The 19,037-nt window shown below is 41.3% G+C and overlaps 1 protein-coding gene across 1 annotated transcript in view; it reads right to left on the bottom strand.

The window, feature by feature from the left end:
* Nucleotides 1-12,383: 12,383 nt before the first annotated feature.
* Nucleotides 12,384-19,037, bottom strand: part of CYRIA (CYFIP related Rac1 interactor A) — a 94,715-nt gene continuing 88,061 nt past the window's right edge. The window contains exons 11-12 of the mRNA XM_054569475.1: nt 17,796-17,866; nt 12,384-15,739 (exon numbers count right to left, since the gene is read on the bottom strand). Coding sequence (XP_054425450.1) covers nt 15,676-15,739; nt 17,796-17,866 — 135 coding nt within the window. The 3' untranslated portion in view covers nt 12,384-15,675. The remainder of the gene's footprint in view (nt 15,740-17,795; nt 17,867-19,037) is intronic.

Raw genomic sequence — 19,037 nt, 5'->3', positions numbered from 1 at the left:
GGCAGCAAGTTTAGTAGGAAGAATTCAGGTTGCATCCAGAAATCTCATTTGAACTCCAGCTCTGCTCTTTACTCGCTGTGAGACTCTGGGTAAGTCAACATCTCTGAATCTCAAATTCCTTATCCTGTAAGTGAATAATTGAAGGGATGGAATAAGGTGACTTGACAGTATGTAAGGATTATATAAAATGCTAGCTATCACCATGATAAATTGAGGGTATTGGGCTAAATATCCATTTATTGCCTCCCAGCTCCCAATCCACTTTTCCTTGCTTGCTCTGTGATCATTTAGGACCCTGTAAATAATTTCATCACTTCATGCAATGTTTAGTTTTCTCCACAGAGGGCACTGGAGGGGACAGTCCAAAAAGAAAGGGCTTCTCTTCTTGATTCTGTCATGCTATTTCGTGCTCCGATCATTCTGCTACCAATAACACATCGGGGGACATCCACTGGTGCTCATCCTCATCACGTTTGGTGGCACCTCTGTGGCACCACCACAGTGGTACTTCTGTGGGCAAATTTCCACTTAGTCTCACAAGCACTCCAAGGGCCAGCTTCCCAGCCTCACTGCTCCATGGCAGGTCTCCAGCTTGTCAGTCATGGTTGCAGGTCCCTGCACATCCGTCATGGTCTCCCTGTACCCAGAAGAGTATTTTCTGTTTGCTACTTTTAGGTGCAGTTCCCTGACCACCATCCTCAGCCTGGCATCCGTGGACAAGCTCTGACCTGGGACAACTCAGTGAATTTCTCCATCATTTGATAGAGTACAGATCACACCTTCTCCAGTGAGGTGAATTCCATCCTTCGACAGGGCCCTCTGCCTTCCCAGCTTATTTTTTCCTTAGTTACTCTCCATTAACCTTAGGGAATTCTTTAGAGTACTCTTTACCCCTTTATAGATTAACTATGACCGTTAGAGTTAATAACTCCTTACATTAAATCTTCTCTGTTCAAATAACTCTATTTGGCTGCCTCCTGATTTGACCCTGACTGATACAGAATTGTTACTGGAAGTAGCTTCAGGAAATGGACACAGAAAGATGGAATTTAGGCGTTTTTTTGGTTGTGTCTTTGAATATGAATATAGAGTTTTAGATGTTTTTTTAAAATTTTTTGCCAATAAGACATGAGGTCCTAGTAACCCACAGCATGCAAGGGCATTATGGTTGGTCAAGCCACCACCTTGGACTAAATGTGATGAGGTGCCAACTGAAGACATGCCTCTGAAGCCCGAGTGGCTATAGCACATGACCCTTATGGAGGTAATGATGTCTTTAGGCACTGTGGTCTGGGAAGAGTCTTCTGAGGGTACTTGAGAAATTACAGGAAGAGAATGACAAACTCCAGTCCTTTATCAGCTCCAGACACAGGCAAGGAAGGACACAGAACTTCCAAGATGGCTCTAAAATATGCTCTTATTTCTTATGGCTGCAGGGCTAATATTGCAAAAATCAACAAAATAATTTATTGTGCAAGTTGCTGAATTACAATAACAATTGAATTCAGAGTGTTGCCAAGTTTCTCCTGTAAAAGTGAGAACATTTGTTGGGAAAGATTAGGGGACTAAAACTTTGGATGAGAACACCCCGTTGGACCCAGAGGAAACTGACCATATTGAGCCTTCAAGTCTCTCTATAGTTCCCTTGCCACTGAGCTTATCTTCTTCTCCCTCTGCACTGAAGTTAGACTCACCTTCTTATACTGAAAAACCTTATTATAACTTTACTTGGGATGGCAGATGCTTTACTAGATCAGCAATTTTCAACCGCTTTCATCTCATGGCACACATAAACGAATTACTAAAATTCTGCAACACACCAAAAAATACATTTTTTGGCCGATCTGACAAAAAATAGGCATAATTTTGATTCATTCATACTAGACAGCTATTGTGTTGGTTGTTGTCATTTTTTTAATTTGATAATCTAAGGGAAAAGAGGTCAGTGCCCCTGACTAAACAGGCAGGTATTGCATATTTTAAAAATTCTTCTGGCACACTGGTTGAAAATTGCTGTAGTTGATGACCAATCTCTTCAAAATCCACCCCCACCCACTGTTGCCAGTAGACCGAGAGCTAGAGTCACCTCTCTTCATGCTCTAGAAATAAAGATACATATTAAGGCCCAGGTAGAAATTACTTACAACAGGAAGGAAGGAAATTGTGCCAATATGTGAGTACATTGGCAGAAACTTGGGGAACATGAATGGGAGTGGAATTTGTGGGTGTTAGGCTGAGTAGGAAAGACGATAGCAATAGACTGGGCCACACTCATTCATATTGTTAGATATCTCGGATACTGCGCTAGCTCATGCATCTAGAGGTGCTCTGATAGCTTATGTTGGAATCACAGCCTGCAGGGGGTGGGAGGGTTGTACAGTGAAGACATACATAAAATTTCAGACCTCATCCCCACCCTCCTAAAGACCATAACTGTGCTGGAGAGAAACACAGAGATCCATGTGAAAAGTGAATCAGGAAGGCAGCCCCCTTGGAGCAGCAGAAAAATGAGCAGCCAGAGCTGTGGTGCTCAGAGCAGAGAAACTCTCTGATGAGCTGGAGGAGTCAGGGACTGCTCCTTGCAAGGGACAGGAAGGGCTTTTGTTAGAGCCGGGGGGATAACTTGGCTTAGGAGGCCAAGGCACTGGAAGGGGGGAAGCTGAAAAGGCGAGGCAGCTTTAAGAACAAGAGTGAAAACGTAGCGACAGACCAGGGATCCTGAGATCAATGGAGCTTGACAAATGGCACACAGATGCTCAGGATAAGTCAAGGTCCCAACAGGGCACAGACGGCCAATGTGTAGAGTATGAACTGTAACCTCAGCATCTTCTGCCTGTGCCCAGGGCTAGAGCACCTCTTTTCCAGATCCTCCCTGCCACTGGAGTGTGCAGACATCAGCAGAATGACCCTCTCTGAGGCGTGCCATAGAAGGGCACTTCTAAATGGCACAGAACCCGCAAACGCACGCCAGACTGTCACCATCTGGATTTACGCTGATTAAGCTGTGAGATATATGTGTGTGCTAATCACTAGGGGTTGCCTTTCTCCACATATCACAGCAGGGAAAGGAGGACTTCCTTTGTTCATGGGTCTATCTGTGAATTTCATGGATATTATAACTCTGATATATCAGCACTTCAAGCTTTTTTCTTAAGTAAAGCACAATCTTGTAAGAAGAAATAAGAGAAGACACAGAAATATGGGTAACCGCCACTAGGCTAAATTGGATATGTCATGAATAATAAAATAAAGATAAAATATGTCTTATTATTTGCAAATTTTAACTAAATCTATTAGAAACATCTAATTATAACTATAAAAGTTGTCATCACAATGGCCTGGCTTAATATGAACATTGAAAAAGTAGACCATGAGATCTTCATTAGTTAATTAAAATTTCTTAATTTAATGAAGTGTCATTCTGATAGATTAAGTGAAATAAATGACACATACCATGGTTTACAAACAAAACCCTGAAAATAAAAATGATTCAAAAGAATAACATGGTGTCTTGTTTTGTTTGTTCATTCATTGGATGCTCTCGATATGGTTTACTATAGCACGTATGCTATCGAATGTCGGAGCTGTAGGGATCCAGGACTGAGGATGGAATTCAGTGACCATCTCTGCATTCCCACATGGTCCTCCATCTCAGCGCCCAACTAGCACTCACCCAAAGGAAGAAGCACACGGTGCCACAAGCCCTTGCATTGTGCTAAAGATAAAAGGCACCATCTTGAAGGTGACTGCTGTAATGGAGACATTATAGACATTATCTGACATCTGTTGATGAATTGTTCGGTGGAGATGCCAGTGACTGCACTAGGTTGAGGCCGGGATGAAAGAATGAGGCCAATGGGACTTCCCACTACTACTTGGCAATCATCCTTCAGAGGTGGCAAAGTGTGTTTAGAAGCTTCATCGACTGATGAAAGTCTCAGAACAGGGCTTGCTGCGAGTGAATGCAATAACATTGGCTCTTGCAGAAAGCAGGCCAACTGCAGGGACTCAGAAGGGGGCGTTATTCTGACCTTAGGATGTATGCTGTGTTGACTAGCGAGCGTGTACAGATCCACTTGGCAAAGGATCCCCTTTCTCTCCCACACACACCTGTGCTTTGAGTGATAGCTGTACATACACACTGCTTGAGCCGAAATCTCGCCTGGATCTCATTGTCCAATGACTAGAGATTGAAGTCACGATTTCCTTGTCCTCCACTGGTACCTCCTTGCTACCTCATGGAGCTGTTTTTTCCCTTGCATTGTGTCAGATTAACCTTTAGGTTGTGGAGTCCCCAACCCCAAGATCCAACTCTGAGGTTTCTTAGGGCCATTGCAGCTGCCCCAAACTGTCACGTTGAGAAGAATCCCAGGAGATGTGTGATAGGAGCCATGCAGGTGGAGAGAGGAGCAATCCTTCACTTCCCATCGACACCAGGGTGATCCGCCACTGAGCTTGGCTTGCTGATGGACACTTCAATTTTTAAACCTTCAGAGGTATGAGTTGTGCAGACATCCATGTTCAAAATATTACCCATGTGTCCAGACCCAGTCTGTGGATCATGGCTCTCAGAACTGCATCTTCACATCACCTACCTTCCCGTTCTTTAGGGAGTTGGACCCCAGAGCTGCTGAGAAGCTCCCACAACTTTTGAACCAGTAGTTTCCAACATGTGAAGTTCAATACTTTTGTTCTTTTCTGTTGCGTGGAGATCAGGCAGTGAGCAGGTAGATATCCAGGCCCGTCATCCCCACACTTCCACCAGCCCTGTTTGTCCAGGTTTTACCTGCTCAGATTCTAGGTAAGCTTTGGTTTGACCAAAGGAGTGCTTAGGCTAACGTATTGAAAATGGTAGGTCTAAACCAGTGTTTCTTAAAAGAAATCACGTAGGTCCATACAAAAAATGAAGACTCCTTGGATCCCTGCAAAGAAATTCTGATTCAGTAGGTCTTGAGTAGGGTCCAGAATGCTGCTTTGTGAAAGCTGCGCAGTGGGTTTTGACGCAGACATTTCAGGGGCTAGGGATGTGCTGTGACGAGAGTGCTCCGCGTCTGTGCCGTCCACTACACCAGTCCCCTCCTGAGGATTTCAAATGCGACTGGTATGACCCAGAAACTGAATTCCAAATTTTAGTTGTTTTCACCAAATTTAAGTTTCAGTAGCTGCATCTGAGTAGTACCAGTGCTCTCCCTGTGAAAGTCTGCCCTGTAGCATCCTTATCAGGCAAACACACATCCTTTGCTCAAAGACTTTTATGCCTATGCTGGAACAATCCCAGGTTAAGTAGCATTAATTTGTCTACCTAGGAACATGCAAACTAGGGTCCCTTTCTTCAAATAGCTCAGAACTGAGTAAGAAATATTTCAGTCAAGGAAATGGACAAGTCCATTCCTATCAAAGGGAGTAAAGAGATTCTGATCGGGCAGACTTACTTTAATTCATTCTGGATCCTTCAGCTGCTAACATCCATGACACCTTTCTATGAGGTAAGCTTCTGCTTTGGTAATGGCCAGAGCCATTGTGGAATTAGAGCAATCACTTCCTGATGGGGAAAACCACAGCAGCTGAAGCCTAGGCTTGGAAATGAGACAGCGTGGTTCCTAATCCCCGGTCCGGCCATTATTAGCTGTGCCCTTGGGGAACTTATCCAACCTCAGTTTCCTCACCTATAAAGTAGGGATAATACTCTTACCTACCTGCAGTCACTGTTGGGCAGAGAAATTGGGATAATGTAAACTAAGTTCTTAACAACCTGCCTAAATGAAGTGGCTCCCCATATTCAAGGTTTTCGCGTTTCCGCAGAACAGCAACTGAACGTGAGCTCAGGCTCGGCTGCCTGGCTGAGAATCCTTCACCTGACACGCACAGCCCTGCAGACTTGGAGTATTACTTAGCATCCTTGTGCCTCAGTTTCCCCCCACCCCGCCAAAATGGGGTTCTTTCAAATAGTGGGTATCACATAAAAAGGTTAATATGTATAATTCACTTAGTCTAGCTCTTGATAAGTGCTCTATAAACATTTATACTTGTTGGTACCCTTACTACTTAATTGCTGGTTTCCTCTCTTCAGTCTCCTTTTCCAAGTCATCCTTTCATCCAGCGGTCAGAATAATCTCTGGAAGGCATACACGGGGAACCCAAAAAACCTGGAATTTATTTTTAAAAAATTGTGTATTTATTCTTAGATATTTAAACTTAAGTCACCTTCAAAGCACTCTCTATTTGATGCAATACACCTATCAAGACTTTTCCCCCACTGCTCAACACAGTTTTGAACTCATCAATTTCGATGCCTTTTAGTTTTACCACTTTTTTTTGTGCCAATTTTTGTTTTACCTCTTTCACATAGGCAGAACATTTCCCTTTGAGAAATTTTTTCACCCTGAGAAACAAAAAAAAGTCACTTGGAGAAAGGTTTGATGAATAAGGAAGGTGGAGGGGGGCATAGGGCTCAGGCTGTTTTTGGTCAAAAACTGCTAAACAGTCAGTGCTGTGTAGGCAGGTGTGCTTGTAAATCCCCCATCATGACAAGGACAGACACGTGAGTCTTCGAAAAATCCACTGAAGCCGAACACAGCCTCTCACAACAACGCCTGCTGGTACACTGATGCAGATGGGTTCCTAGAACTCTTGCCCTGTGGGGAATTCTGTACTAGAAAGGGGCCTGCCCTTTAGAAGATAATTCCAGGTTTCTGGGTCCCCTCTCATATATTTGGCCATACCTCTTCTCAGTTTAAAGTGTTTCCATAAATTCCTATCACTGTCATATCTTTTCATGTCCTCTTGTTGCAATCCCATCTGCTATTTTCTCCCTCCCCACTCCCCACAGCCCCACCCTGTGTTCCAGCCATCTAACTCCAAGAAGGTATCATGCCTTCTTGCCTTTGCACATGCTGCTGCTTCTAACTGACACAATCACCCTTTTGACCTTGCTCCTCCGGATGCACCCCTCCAGTCTTCAAAGCTCAACTGCTGTCACCTGGATGACCTCCCTGCCATCCTCAACCCAACCAGGCTAGGTTAGGTTTCCCATGTCCTTTGTCATATGACATTTGTGTTTATTTCCATTGTAATAATTGCCAAATTAAATCAAATTTATGCCCCCCCCAACTAGAATGTGAATTGTCTGACTTTCATAACTACATTCTTGATAATTAGTACATAGTCTTATTCATACTCAATATAAATGACTCAATAACAGAGAAATAAAAAATAAAAAGCAATGACTGAGTTTCAAAGAAGAAATGATGTTTTCATTGAAAACTTCCTCCCTTTATCCCTGAGTCAATGATCTTCACTTACCACTACAGGAATTCAGAGATGCTAATTTGACAATCCTTTGAAAAATTGTGCAAGGGAAACTATAATGCCACAGGTACAGTCTAGTTATCTTGAGGCAGCAAAATGAGTTAATAATAGGTAGTTTAAGTCAACATGCCAAGCATTTCTGCTTCTCAAACAACCCAACTCTAAGGCTAGAATGGGACATTTATTAAAAACACTGGCAAAGACTGTCAAAGTGAGACCTTTCATATCCATAATTCCTACCATCTGTAACATCTTATGTTACATAAGATCCCCAATTACCAGTAGCAGTGTTAATCCATCATCTGTCCTAAATATTTTTAGATGTTCTCTATACACTCTCCTTAGCCCCACTTTCTGTTTTTATGAATGTATGTTCTTTACTTGCCACAATTAATTTTATGGTGACTTTATCATATCAGAGGTCTATCAAAAATCCTTTAGGAATAATTTTTCAGAAGCAGTATTAGGTGCAATAACAGGTTATATTGAAATCAAAGAAAAATCTTACAAGTCTCTTAACTAAGGAGAGGCAATCCAGTTTCATCTCCCATCACATAATATTACAAATATGCTTTCTTACAGAATTATTATTTCTACCTAGATAAGTAACTCGGTAAGTATGTGGTATTATTTGTAATAATAAGAAAAAAAAACAATGTATGTTCAGGAAATTACTAATGCTAATTATTTCAGAATGCATCTATTCTATCAATTCTTAATCAGCACTATAGCACTGATTTACTCAAAGACTTAATACTCCTTAAGTTCCAGTTGGAATACAGACACTGTGAGTCAAATATATGTGAGAAATTTTTTACCATTTGTTAAAATAAGAAGGTATAGAACAGTATCACTGTTTTTTTTTAAATGGTAATACTATCATATATCCCTAAATAGAATTGTGTGCCTTCTGAGGTATTGAGCTCTTCTCAATACAAAGACTAGATATTATATACCAAAGAGTATTTAAAAAAATAAAATCTTATTGTTGGCACACTTTCCAAATGGAGACAGTTTTATGTGTAACACACACTGTGGGTCCCCACACAGATGCCCTAGGCCTACCCACAATGTCAATGGCAGTAGTGATGGGCAGGTACCATGGCGGCGTCCGTGTTCTACCCGAGGGCCAACTCTCTCCACTTTCCTATCCCTGGCATGCATGTAGGCATGCACACACATGCAGATAGATCATGTATTGGTCTAATCCAGGTACAAAAAGGGGAAAACACTTCCAACAAGAATTCCTTCCAAAGAAATGGATATATCCATAGGTTTAAAAAATATTGAGAATTAAAATACAATAATATATAAAAGTTTTTGCTGAAAATTTCTAAGTGTGGATAAAGTGTACTATTTTCTATGAAAATGAAAACTATTAAAAATTAAAAAATGCATAGAGTACACAAACAAAGTTGACAAATATGGAAGAAATTGAGCACGTTGACTGAAGAATGCCTTCCAAAAAAATGTGGATTGAAATGGTTTCTTAAACAATTGTTTTGGACCTTTAAACAACATATAATTCTTCAGTTTTTCAAAAATTTAAATCCCCTCTCACCACTTTTATTTAACATTGTGCTAGAAGTTTTAGTTAGTGTTATAGAGCAAGAAAAAATAAAAGAGATTCTGACTGCTAAAGGAAAAATAAAACTTCTAGTCCTTATTCACAAGTAGTCTATGCCAAACATCTAATGAAATCAAAGACAACCTAACTAAGTGGGATTTACAATATTCATGGGTCATACAACTTAATATTGTTAATATGTTTATTCTCCCAAATTAATGTATAGATTCAAAGAAATCCCAATAAAATCCCAGCAAGATTTTTGGTGGGTTGGAAATCAAAAAGTTGACTATAATATTCCAATGGAAATGAAAAGGCCAAAATAGCCAAAACTAATTTGAAAAGGAACAAAATTACTTTTTTAATGGAACAGCAATTAAAGTCTCTGAGAACATATTTCAGGAAACTTGATAAGAGCAATGCCTGTATGGTACAGACACTGTCAGATATACATCACAGAAAGAGGCATGCTGGCTATGTAGAGAACACATTAAAAGAGGGAGAAAGCAAAGTCTGAGTGGTCTAAGGGACAGACAATGAAGCTTGGAGTAAATAAAACAAAACAAACCAGGGAGGATTTGATAGTTTTTGAGAACCCTTTAGAAAAGATATTTGTTAGGTCTCAATAATCAGCTAGAAGACTAGGGAGTAAAGAGAAAAAAGAGTCATACCTATGAATTGGGCTTGAATCTGAAGACATTGTGAAAATGAAAACTCAAAACAATACCTGGTGGGCCTTTCCAAATGACTTTCTGTTCATCTTATGTGATAGTTAGAAGCCCCAGGAAAAAGAAAAATGCATTTTACAGCTACCTAGCAACTTCATTTTTAGAATGAACGCATCATCTTTGCTCTCCATAGTTCTAGAGACAAAGCTGAACCAACTAATAGTGCTTAGAGGTTCTAGGATAAATGGCTGTGAACTGTTCAGACACTTCTAGATTGCTATCCAAGGTGCTGAATCAATTTGTCTGGTTTTTGGAAACTGCTTCTGTTGCCTTTCTGCCCCTGCCTCTGATGGAATGACTGCCTTGACCCAGTACGAGACTTTATCTGATGAACATTCCTGCCCTTGCTAGAACTAGCTGATTCTGATTTTTTGATCAAGACATCACCCCGATCTCTCAGCTGGACTCTTAGCAGATCAGCGGTTGGCTGCAAGCTCTTCATGTCCATGGGAGTTAAAACTATCCTGACAGGTAGGTAAATATTTCCTCTAGGAATAAAATCAACCAGCCAGGAGAGTAGAAAACTTGTTACTGTGGCTGGTTGTGAGCTGTAAAAATCAATTTCCAAGCATTCATTTCAGCACACTCATGTTTCAGGACCCTGAAGTTTGTGGTTTGCAGGCAACTTCTATTGGTCACTAGCATATGCTGAGTTCGACCCTGTAAGGGACATTTTAATGCCCACAGGAACTGAGAATCTAGTGGAAAAAAGCAAACATATAAATTTAAAGTATTGTGCAGTGATCTATCTTTAGTATCAAATAAATTAAATGCATTAGGGACCAAGAAGAAAAAGGATCAGCACGGACTGGGGTAGTTGGGGGAAGTTTCTTGGAGGAGGTGGAGTATGACCTGGGCCTTGGTGTAATGGCAGACTTTAGGTAAGCAGTGAGGTAGAGGGTGTGTATGAATGATTCCACAATGGAGTGGAGACAGTAAATCCTCACCTGATTCAACCTGGAGCTCCCTGGCCTTTCATCCTCCCCACCTGTATTTGCATGTAATACCATCACCTTTCCATCCCTCTGCACAGTGATTGCATTATATCTTTTATACAAAAGGAAGAAAGTTCTTTCAAATATATTGACATTTGGAAGAAAAAATTTCATAGTTTCCCCCAAGTACTTTTGATATTTTTTAGAGACATGTTTCTTTGAGGTACAAGGAGCCTTTAAAAACTGCTGGTCTTCAAGCACCAACATTGAAGACTTTAGCCCTTGGGTGGCTTAGGAATGGTTAATAAAATATAGATCCTGACTTGAAACAAAGTCTGTCATGGTGCAAACGAGGACAGTTTTAAAGTGGACAGGAAGCACAGGCAAAGAGGAGGGATCTGGAAATGTGCTACTTAATGGAGAAAACTGGAAGATTTCATTGAGAAAAGACTTTAAGTGAGTTTATGAGAACTTTCAGTCTAAAAGACTCTTCCTAAACTAAATTCTAGGACATCAAAAATCTTACCACAATTTTGAAGGGTATTTTGATGGAGGCAGTTTGCAGAAGGTACCTAGTTTCAGGAAATCCATCTCCAACACTCCCAGCATTTTGTGTAAGAGAAAGTGGACAAGAGAAAAGCTACAGAAGTAAACATATAGTCTCAGACACTTGATTTGACCAGGGCAGGAAACCTCCCTTCTTTGGAGTTTGATATTTGGGCTGAAACAGACAGAACAGCCAAGACCTCTCAGTATTTAGATACCTTGTAGATGTAATCAGGGTCGGGGGTGGTTTCTACTAATAAAGATCAGGATATTGGCATTGGATAGATTAATGTACTTAATGAATATAAAGTTTAAATAAATCAATATTTAGTATTATTTAATGAGTCACTTAGTTTGTGATGAGTAACTATAGTACAGACCTTTCAAACAGCTAACATTTAGAAGTTCTATCTACTCATTGATAACCTAAAGCACAGAATCACGTGTAAATACAAATTGAAATATTCACCAGGTTTCATGAATGCAGCCAGCTGAACTCCTCATCCCATCCTTCTAAGGGAACCCTGATTCACAATTTTTCTGGGTTGTATGAAGTGTGTTCAAGTCCTCACTAGTTGTATTCCTCTTAATGATCACACATATGTTCTACTCCTCATCTTCTCTTACATTAATTTTTTTCTCAACACTCATTTAATTAGGATCTCTCTCTCTCCCAGATTTTGTCCACTTATAATTGGTCCACATGTCAGTTTATAGAAAATGTCCCATTTCTATTTCTTTCTCTTTGTTTTTCGTACAGGACATCATAGGCTTCTCTTAGATACTCTGACCCATTATGATAACACATAACTAGGTCTCAGGTGATCAGCTTAAAAGGTACAGGCATTAAAAGTAATGCTCTAGGACATTTTTCAATGTTCAATATTGAAGAGAATTGCTTTAGAACTAAAGTTGCCTGAAAAAAAAAACTGTACTTACAAGCAACAGGCTACTTGCTGATTTTGCCAAATTCATCAAGTGCTGCGGTACTCCAAAGAATGATTAAAACAGCATTTATTAGGGTTTCATAGCCTCCTAGGACAAGCATATCTCATGCATTTCTAGATATCAATCATGTCTCTATTTTATGTTTTTTCCTAATGAGGAGTCTTTGCTGAAATGAGTAAGATATAGCTCATATCAAGAGCAGTAACATTTTGGGTGTTTCATGTTGCATATGAAGAAACTGAGGCATAGAGAAGTCAAAGGCAGATGGTTTCCTGGTGCCCAGAACAGACGTTTAGCAAATATCTGTTTGGCATGTACCTATGATCATGTGCTTTCACCCACTCAACCTTGAACATCATGTAAAATAAAGGTGCATTTTTAAATATATGTACCAAACTTTAATTTTCATTTCACACCCAAAACTTCTGTACAAAAAGAGGCAAAGCAGGCCAAAAAAATTACAATGACTTTAGCAAACAATACATGACAACTTTAAAAGAGCTTTGTGTATACAACAGCCTTTATAGATGTAGTGGGGAAATTGAGCTTCAAAGTATTTGTTTCCTTAAGATAAAATTTGAATATTTATTATTAATATCTAGAAAAACTCACAGCTGTCTAGAATACAAGATTGAATGAGAAGTCTCTAAATTCTACTAGACAATTGGATCCCAAAATTGAGTAGGTTTTATTTTCCTTTTGAGGAAGCACGGAATTATTTTTACTTAAATGTGATGATGTATCAAAAATTTCAGTTTACCATTAATATCTTGATATAATGGTGATGTCTAAGAACAAACTTTGATAGGGCATGATATTAACTAATAGTTAAAAGACCCAAAACTTTCTTTCTGGTTGTTAATGAATATGTCAGCCTGAATGGGTCACCACAATTCAAACATTTATTGCCACTTTTTTTCTCTTTTACTATCGATTCCTTGTGGCACATGAAAGGTTTCTGAGAACAAAGCTATAATGCGAAAACAGCAGTGGTTCTAAGAAATGTAATTTTCATTTTGTTGCTTGCCCCTGAAATAAATAGATGAGTAATGGAAAACGCTGTTTATTTGCAAACAGTGAGACATCAAATATGAAATATCATTGACACTGACATGGATACTGTCACTAGCACTTTCCCCTAAACACCCATGGGTCTTGGACGTATGTGCATGCAGCACAGAAACATGATTGTTCAAGGACCCCTGATGCCTGCAGGACAGTCCGTTAAAAGAATTTGTCTCCCACAGTAGCTCTGGAGTGGACCCAAGGCCCACCACCTGTTAGTGATCACAGACACTCAGTTAACCTGTCCTGCTATTCAGAGGCAACAGTTCAGACCCTAGGCTTTTGAGAATCTATATACCGGTGACTGCCTCCTGGCTTTGAGACAAGATGACCTGGCTCAGTTGGGGCAGGCCAGCAGCCCCTCCCATATATTTGGTCCCAACTGGTAGAAAGTCTAATGAAAAATTATAAACGTGCTCAACTATTTACTCTGCAAGTCCATTCCTCTTTCCAAGACTTAATCACCTTTCCTGATAAAGGAGGAAAATGGACCCAATGATGATAAACATTCAGTGCCTCTATATTTCTAATCTTGATAGTTGTCACCCAAGGATAACATGTGGCTGCCGGATATAAGAACTTTTCTTAAGCTGGATATTTATTTCGATAACAAATTTGTTCACCCGCTGTTACCCCATGTTCTGGCTCCCTCTGGGATTTTAGAGCCCTTAGGCTTTAGAAGGTCCTGAAGGCCACCCAGCACGTTTCTTTTCTGGAGAACATCACATCTGAGCAGCTGTACTGGTTCAGTTTGAAAAGTTTTAGGGACAAGGGCCTTTCCTTTCTCTGTTGACTGACATTTAGATAGAGACCAGAGTCTGTTCTTCCACTTGGCTGAATTTCTTTGTTATAAATAAGACAAAACAAACACATGTCTCCCCTTTTCTTGGAGGACTCAAGGGAATGCCAGCTGGCCACTAAATTTAGAAAGCAATGAGATGACAACTCATTTCTTGGGACATTTGTGAATGATGCTGAGCTCGAATGTACCCAGATCTGACTGCTGGAATGATCATTCACTGGGTAAGTCTTCCTATCTATCAGAAATAGGTAAGTAATGATGCCGGCCAGGCTGAGGACTATTTTAAAGCATCCAGTCTCTTCCCATAGTAGATATGCATAGGCCACGTGGTGAAAGAGAAAGCGTGGAATTAGGGGTGGGGCATCCTGGGCTCTGGTCCTACACTGGAGCAGGGGGTCTCTGATCGACTTTGCCCTCAGTCTCATTTTTTCCACTGGAGATTAGATTTCCACAATTTCATTCTAAGCTCTGATCTTCAGAGAGAGTGACTCTAGGCCTGGTCATATCGTCAATCATCAGGAGAAGGTGGGATTCTACTTGCAAAAGAAGGATGTAGGAGTAGGTCATTTTAATGACTCATAGCCTTAGAGGGCTCTTGGAATTGTCTGTTTCCAATGTCCATTTTATAGAAGAGGAAGGTGAGACAAAGAGCTTAAGTGACATCCCAAGACCACACTGGGAATCAGTAGGGCTAAACCCAGAAACTCTGACCAGGCTTTACACATTGCAACATGCTAGCTATGGGCTCAGGGAGGAGTTGTGTTTTGAAGATCAAATAACCAGAAAACACTGATCGTTTCCCCTCCATATTCCCCTGGTTTTTTGGTGACTAATGAAGTACCCCAGACCTCTGTTGTCATGTGAATGGTCCACAGAGAACAAAGCTCCTATTAGGAGGGGCTGTGTGCCCAGGGCTATGCGAACAGCTGGGATGCCCACAAACTTACCCAGCATTTCAAAAACAGAGCTCCATTTCCTCGTCCTTGTGGACAGAGGGCTGAAGCAGAGAGATGACTGTCCTATTGTTGGAGTACACTTCCTTCCAACCCGTCCCCCCACTTCCAAGGCAACCACCTTCATCAGCCCACTAGAACTGCATGCCTATCTATTCTTGCTTCTCTCCTGCTAACTGATTCCAATACAGGTGGCTTTCCTCTTGCAAAACTGAAAGGGAACTTCAGAGGGATCTAAATCCAGACAGAAAGGGAATATGTGGATGAACAAAACACGTGCAGGCAGAAAGGCTGCACGTGTGGTTTGCAGTCTCGGGAAAGAGAGGGGGGCGTGCCAAATTCCAAATGCTTGGGCTGGAATCTCTGCATGCATTTTTCTTTTTCTGAATTCCTCTCTCCCTCTGTCAGGATACCAGTCATGTTTCTTGTAGCTGAGCCGACACAGGAAATCAAATACTTTATGTTTCTACAACTATGCTTCCCAGAGAGCTTACACATCTAGAATTTAAACACTACCACAAACTATTAGCAATTTCTGATTGTTACAGGTCTAGTTACAGGACTCCAGTGGCAAAGTTCAAAGTCTCCACATTTTGCCCTTGGAGGAGGGGTTTTGTTTTAGACATCAAAGGTAAGGCTCTCAAGTCAATTTATGCTCTGCTGGGTTGAGTCAGTCAGGATACAAATTAAGGTCCATATATTTCAGTGACAAGAAGGAAACGGTTATGTAAATACACAAGTATTAACATCAATCTGTATTAAATTATGTAAACATATACATCTTCTGAGGTCAGTACATAGATCCTCTTCTTGGAGCAGAGCTTTACTGAAGCATTGCTCGAATCTGTTTGGAAGTCGATTCATCATTCAAGTGCTTTGTAGTGAACCTGGACGGAGAGAAAATGATGGAGTTCACTGTGCAAATAGTGCTCTGTGAAAGCTTCAGTAATGACTCACCAGCCCATCTTTACCTTGGGATGCACAAATAATACTTATAAATCAACCTTGGGCTTGGTTCTTTTGACAGAGAGCTACATTCCAATGCCCAGCGTAGTCCATACGGATTGAATATTGGATTCTTCCTTATTGGTTATTAAAGAAGTAGATCAAATAATCAAATAATTACAGAGGAGATACACTAAGCAATCTCATTTTTCCAGAGAGCTAGACTTCACATGCCTGAGTGTAGAATCTTGGTCATCTTGGCTAGCCCTGCTAAGCCATGAATTTCAAAATATGGGTGTGCATAGGGACACAGTAGCACTAACAATATGTACAGTTTTCGCCTTTCCAGGCAACACTCATCCTCATTGTCACCACTAGGCGGCACACATGCAGGTGAACAAATAAAAAAAAGGGATGAAATCTGCCTCCTCACATTACTCTGGTGTAGAAACAGTTTACGAAGAGGAAAAAAGGAGAAAGAACGTGTAATAAAATCTTGACCACGTGATAGGCTCTCCATGCAAGTTTCCATTTCTCTCACACTAACTCTTTGCAGTAGAGGTTGTTTGCCTCCATTTCACAGATGTCGAAACAGAGATTTAGAGAGGTTAAGTGACCCATTCCAGATCACAAAGATGGCAATGAAGGATTGGTGAACAATTGGGGTCCAGGTCTGGCTGCCTCAGAAGCCTGTGCCCTGTCACTTTATCACATGGCCTACAGGAGACACACATGCTAGCATTCAGAGGGGACCACAGCACACCACAGTGCCCTGTCTAGAAGTTTTGCTTGACTGAATGAAGCTGAAGAGTTCAAAAACTTCAATAGCTAAATTCTCCATACAGAGACAGAAGGCCTTCTATGAAATGGGTACCTCTGGAGAAAACCTTGGTTGACCCATAGAATCTGGAAGACTCTTGTATTCATTCTACAACTGTTTGAACAATGACGACTTAGGAGCACCACAAAACAAGGATCAGTCTCAGTGTCTAGTTAACTCATTTCATGTGCATCTCAGTTTCTTCACTTGTTGAATGAGGACAGTAGATAAGCCAATAATACAATGAGAGTGGGAGCGGAGCATAAAACTTAAGTGTTCTACGTGGGTGGAATATTACTGATCCATCCTACTTACACCCGTTGAATGCTTTCTGCATGCAAAATGCTGGGTGGAACTGAGGGAAATCAAAGATGGAGAAGACAGCAGAGGCTGGACACCTTCCAGATTGCAATCCAGTATTGGAATGATTTGCACAATGTATGATTTGACACATTCCTATAGCTGTGTCACAGCTAAAAAAGAATCCCTTTCTTGAAGGTACTTGGGCGTTCCTCATCAACAGTGAGGAGCAGCCATGAGCCACAGCTGCCAAATACTTGAGCATCCAGGCACTGTGGAACAGGGTCCCCAATTCTGGCAGCTGCAAATGGGAATGCCCAGGGAGCCTCACACACACACACACACACACAAACACAAAGGAATGCCTGAGCCACACCCTGAGATTCTCATTCACTTGATCTGGGCTGGACACTAAGCATCAGTGTTTTCTAAATCTACCCACATAATTGTTACATGCAGGCTGCTCTGGGAGCCACCGGTGATAGGGGAAGTGAGAGCTGGGAAGCTGCTTCATCTGACGTGCCCCTGCTAACCACAACCACGAAGCGCTGTGGCCAGGAAGTAGGCCCACAACCTGTGGGGTCACCCAGACCCAGTTTTAGGTCCTAGCTTGGCCATCCACTGTGTGACTTCTGGCAAGTTATTTGACTTCTCTAAATCTCATTCCCCACCCTCCCCCTCCCCGCCACCCCTATCTGTTTAAAGGAGATGATAAAATGGTACTGACCTTAACAGGTTGTTGGGAAAAGCAAATGTGTTAAACCATGCAAGGGATTAAATGTGGTGCCCCAGCCCTCAGTCCCTCACAGCATCTAAGGTGGCCAAGGACCTGAAGGGCTGGCTGCCCCTGGCAAGCCCACCCCAGGGCAGAGGCTCACCTGAGGGCGTTCAGCAGCCCCTCCACACTGTCCGGGGCCTGTTCCTTCAAAACCTTTATGCAGCCTTTCATCTAGAAGGAGAAAGCACAGCATTTTGTTAATATCCTAGTAATTCTGTTTATGATAACAGTTGTCCATTATAATATTTGTCCACAATAACATCACATTATTCCTGCTCACAGAAATGAAACACAGTAATAACCAACAGACTTTTTTTCTCCTCCTCTATACCCCTGCCCCTGGGCCCAGTGAGTTGCTCCTCTGGGCTTCTAGAAAGTTCTACATCGGTGGTTACACTATACTGCAACGGAACATTATACATATCTGGCATCTGGGGACAAAGACTTGAGCTTTTGATCTTCTTGTCTTATATTCCAAAGCCAAGTGCAGGGTTTTTTTCCCCCCCAGTAAGTGCTCAGTAGAGACTGAATGGATTACAACACGGATCGCTCTGCCTTATCCATCTACTTTTCCTCCTTCAACTGTTTACCAAACTCCAAACAAGTTTCCTAGGACTCATCTGAAGATTGCTCACACCAGGTAGCCTCTTCTGATGGCATTGCCTTCACCAGGCGGAAATCACCACCATTCTGCATTCACAATAGGACACTGGTATTTAAGAACCTTGGAGGTGTTGGTACCCAGATTAATGCATCCCCCTCACTAGACCAAGGGAGGACTGGGGAAGAACAGTGGCTGGGAATGTGAACCCCATGCAGGCAGAATGGCTGGGTTTAATTCACACGAGCATGTTTAGTGTCCTCGTGAATCTAGGCCAGTTTCTTAGCTTTTTCTGCCCTTGAAATAGAATTTATTCAAACTTTGGGAAGACCATGATAATTAAATTTATATAGATAACAATATATTATGCATTTCCTGGAATATTTTTGACAAAGGAAAAATCTTTCTGCAAAGAACAGAATCACTCATTTAACCTCAAATGTTCATGCGCTATTCTAGGTATAACTACACTAAGGGCCTCTTTTATAATGGTCACTTATAAACACTTTCTGGGGGTTACCTCTGGTATGCTGAAAGTTTTTCTTAAAAGCCTGATAAACCCCGATAGATTGATGGAGGCAGCCAAAGCACAGGGTTGAGAATCCTTTGGGGGCCATGCAGAGGCTCATCAAGAAAGAATGTCATGGTCAATCAGAGATGTCAGTCATGAGTATAGGATGAGATCAAGCTGAGGGATGCAGAGATTTAGTTCCTCTCAACAGAGCTCATAGTCTAGTGGGA

This window comes from Pteronotus mesoamericanus, unplaced genomic scaffold, assembly GCF_021234165.1.
Source record: "Pteronotus mesoamericanus isolate MK-2021 breed Mesoamerican mustached bat unplaced genomic scaffold, CSHL_Meso_final contig_101, whole genome shotgun sequence".
NCBI classification, from domain to species: Eukaryota; Metazoa; Chordata; class Mammalia; order Chiroptera; family Mormoopidae; genus Pteronotus; species Pteronotus mesoamericanus.
This window is presented reverse-complemented; position numbering and strand designations above follow the sequence as displayed.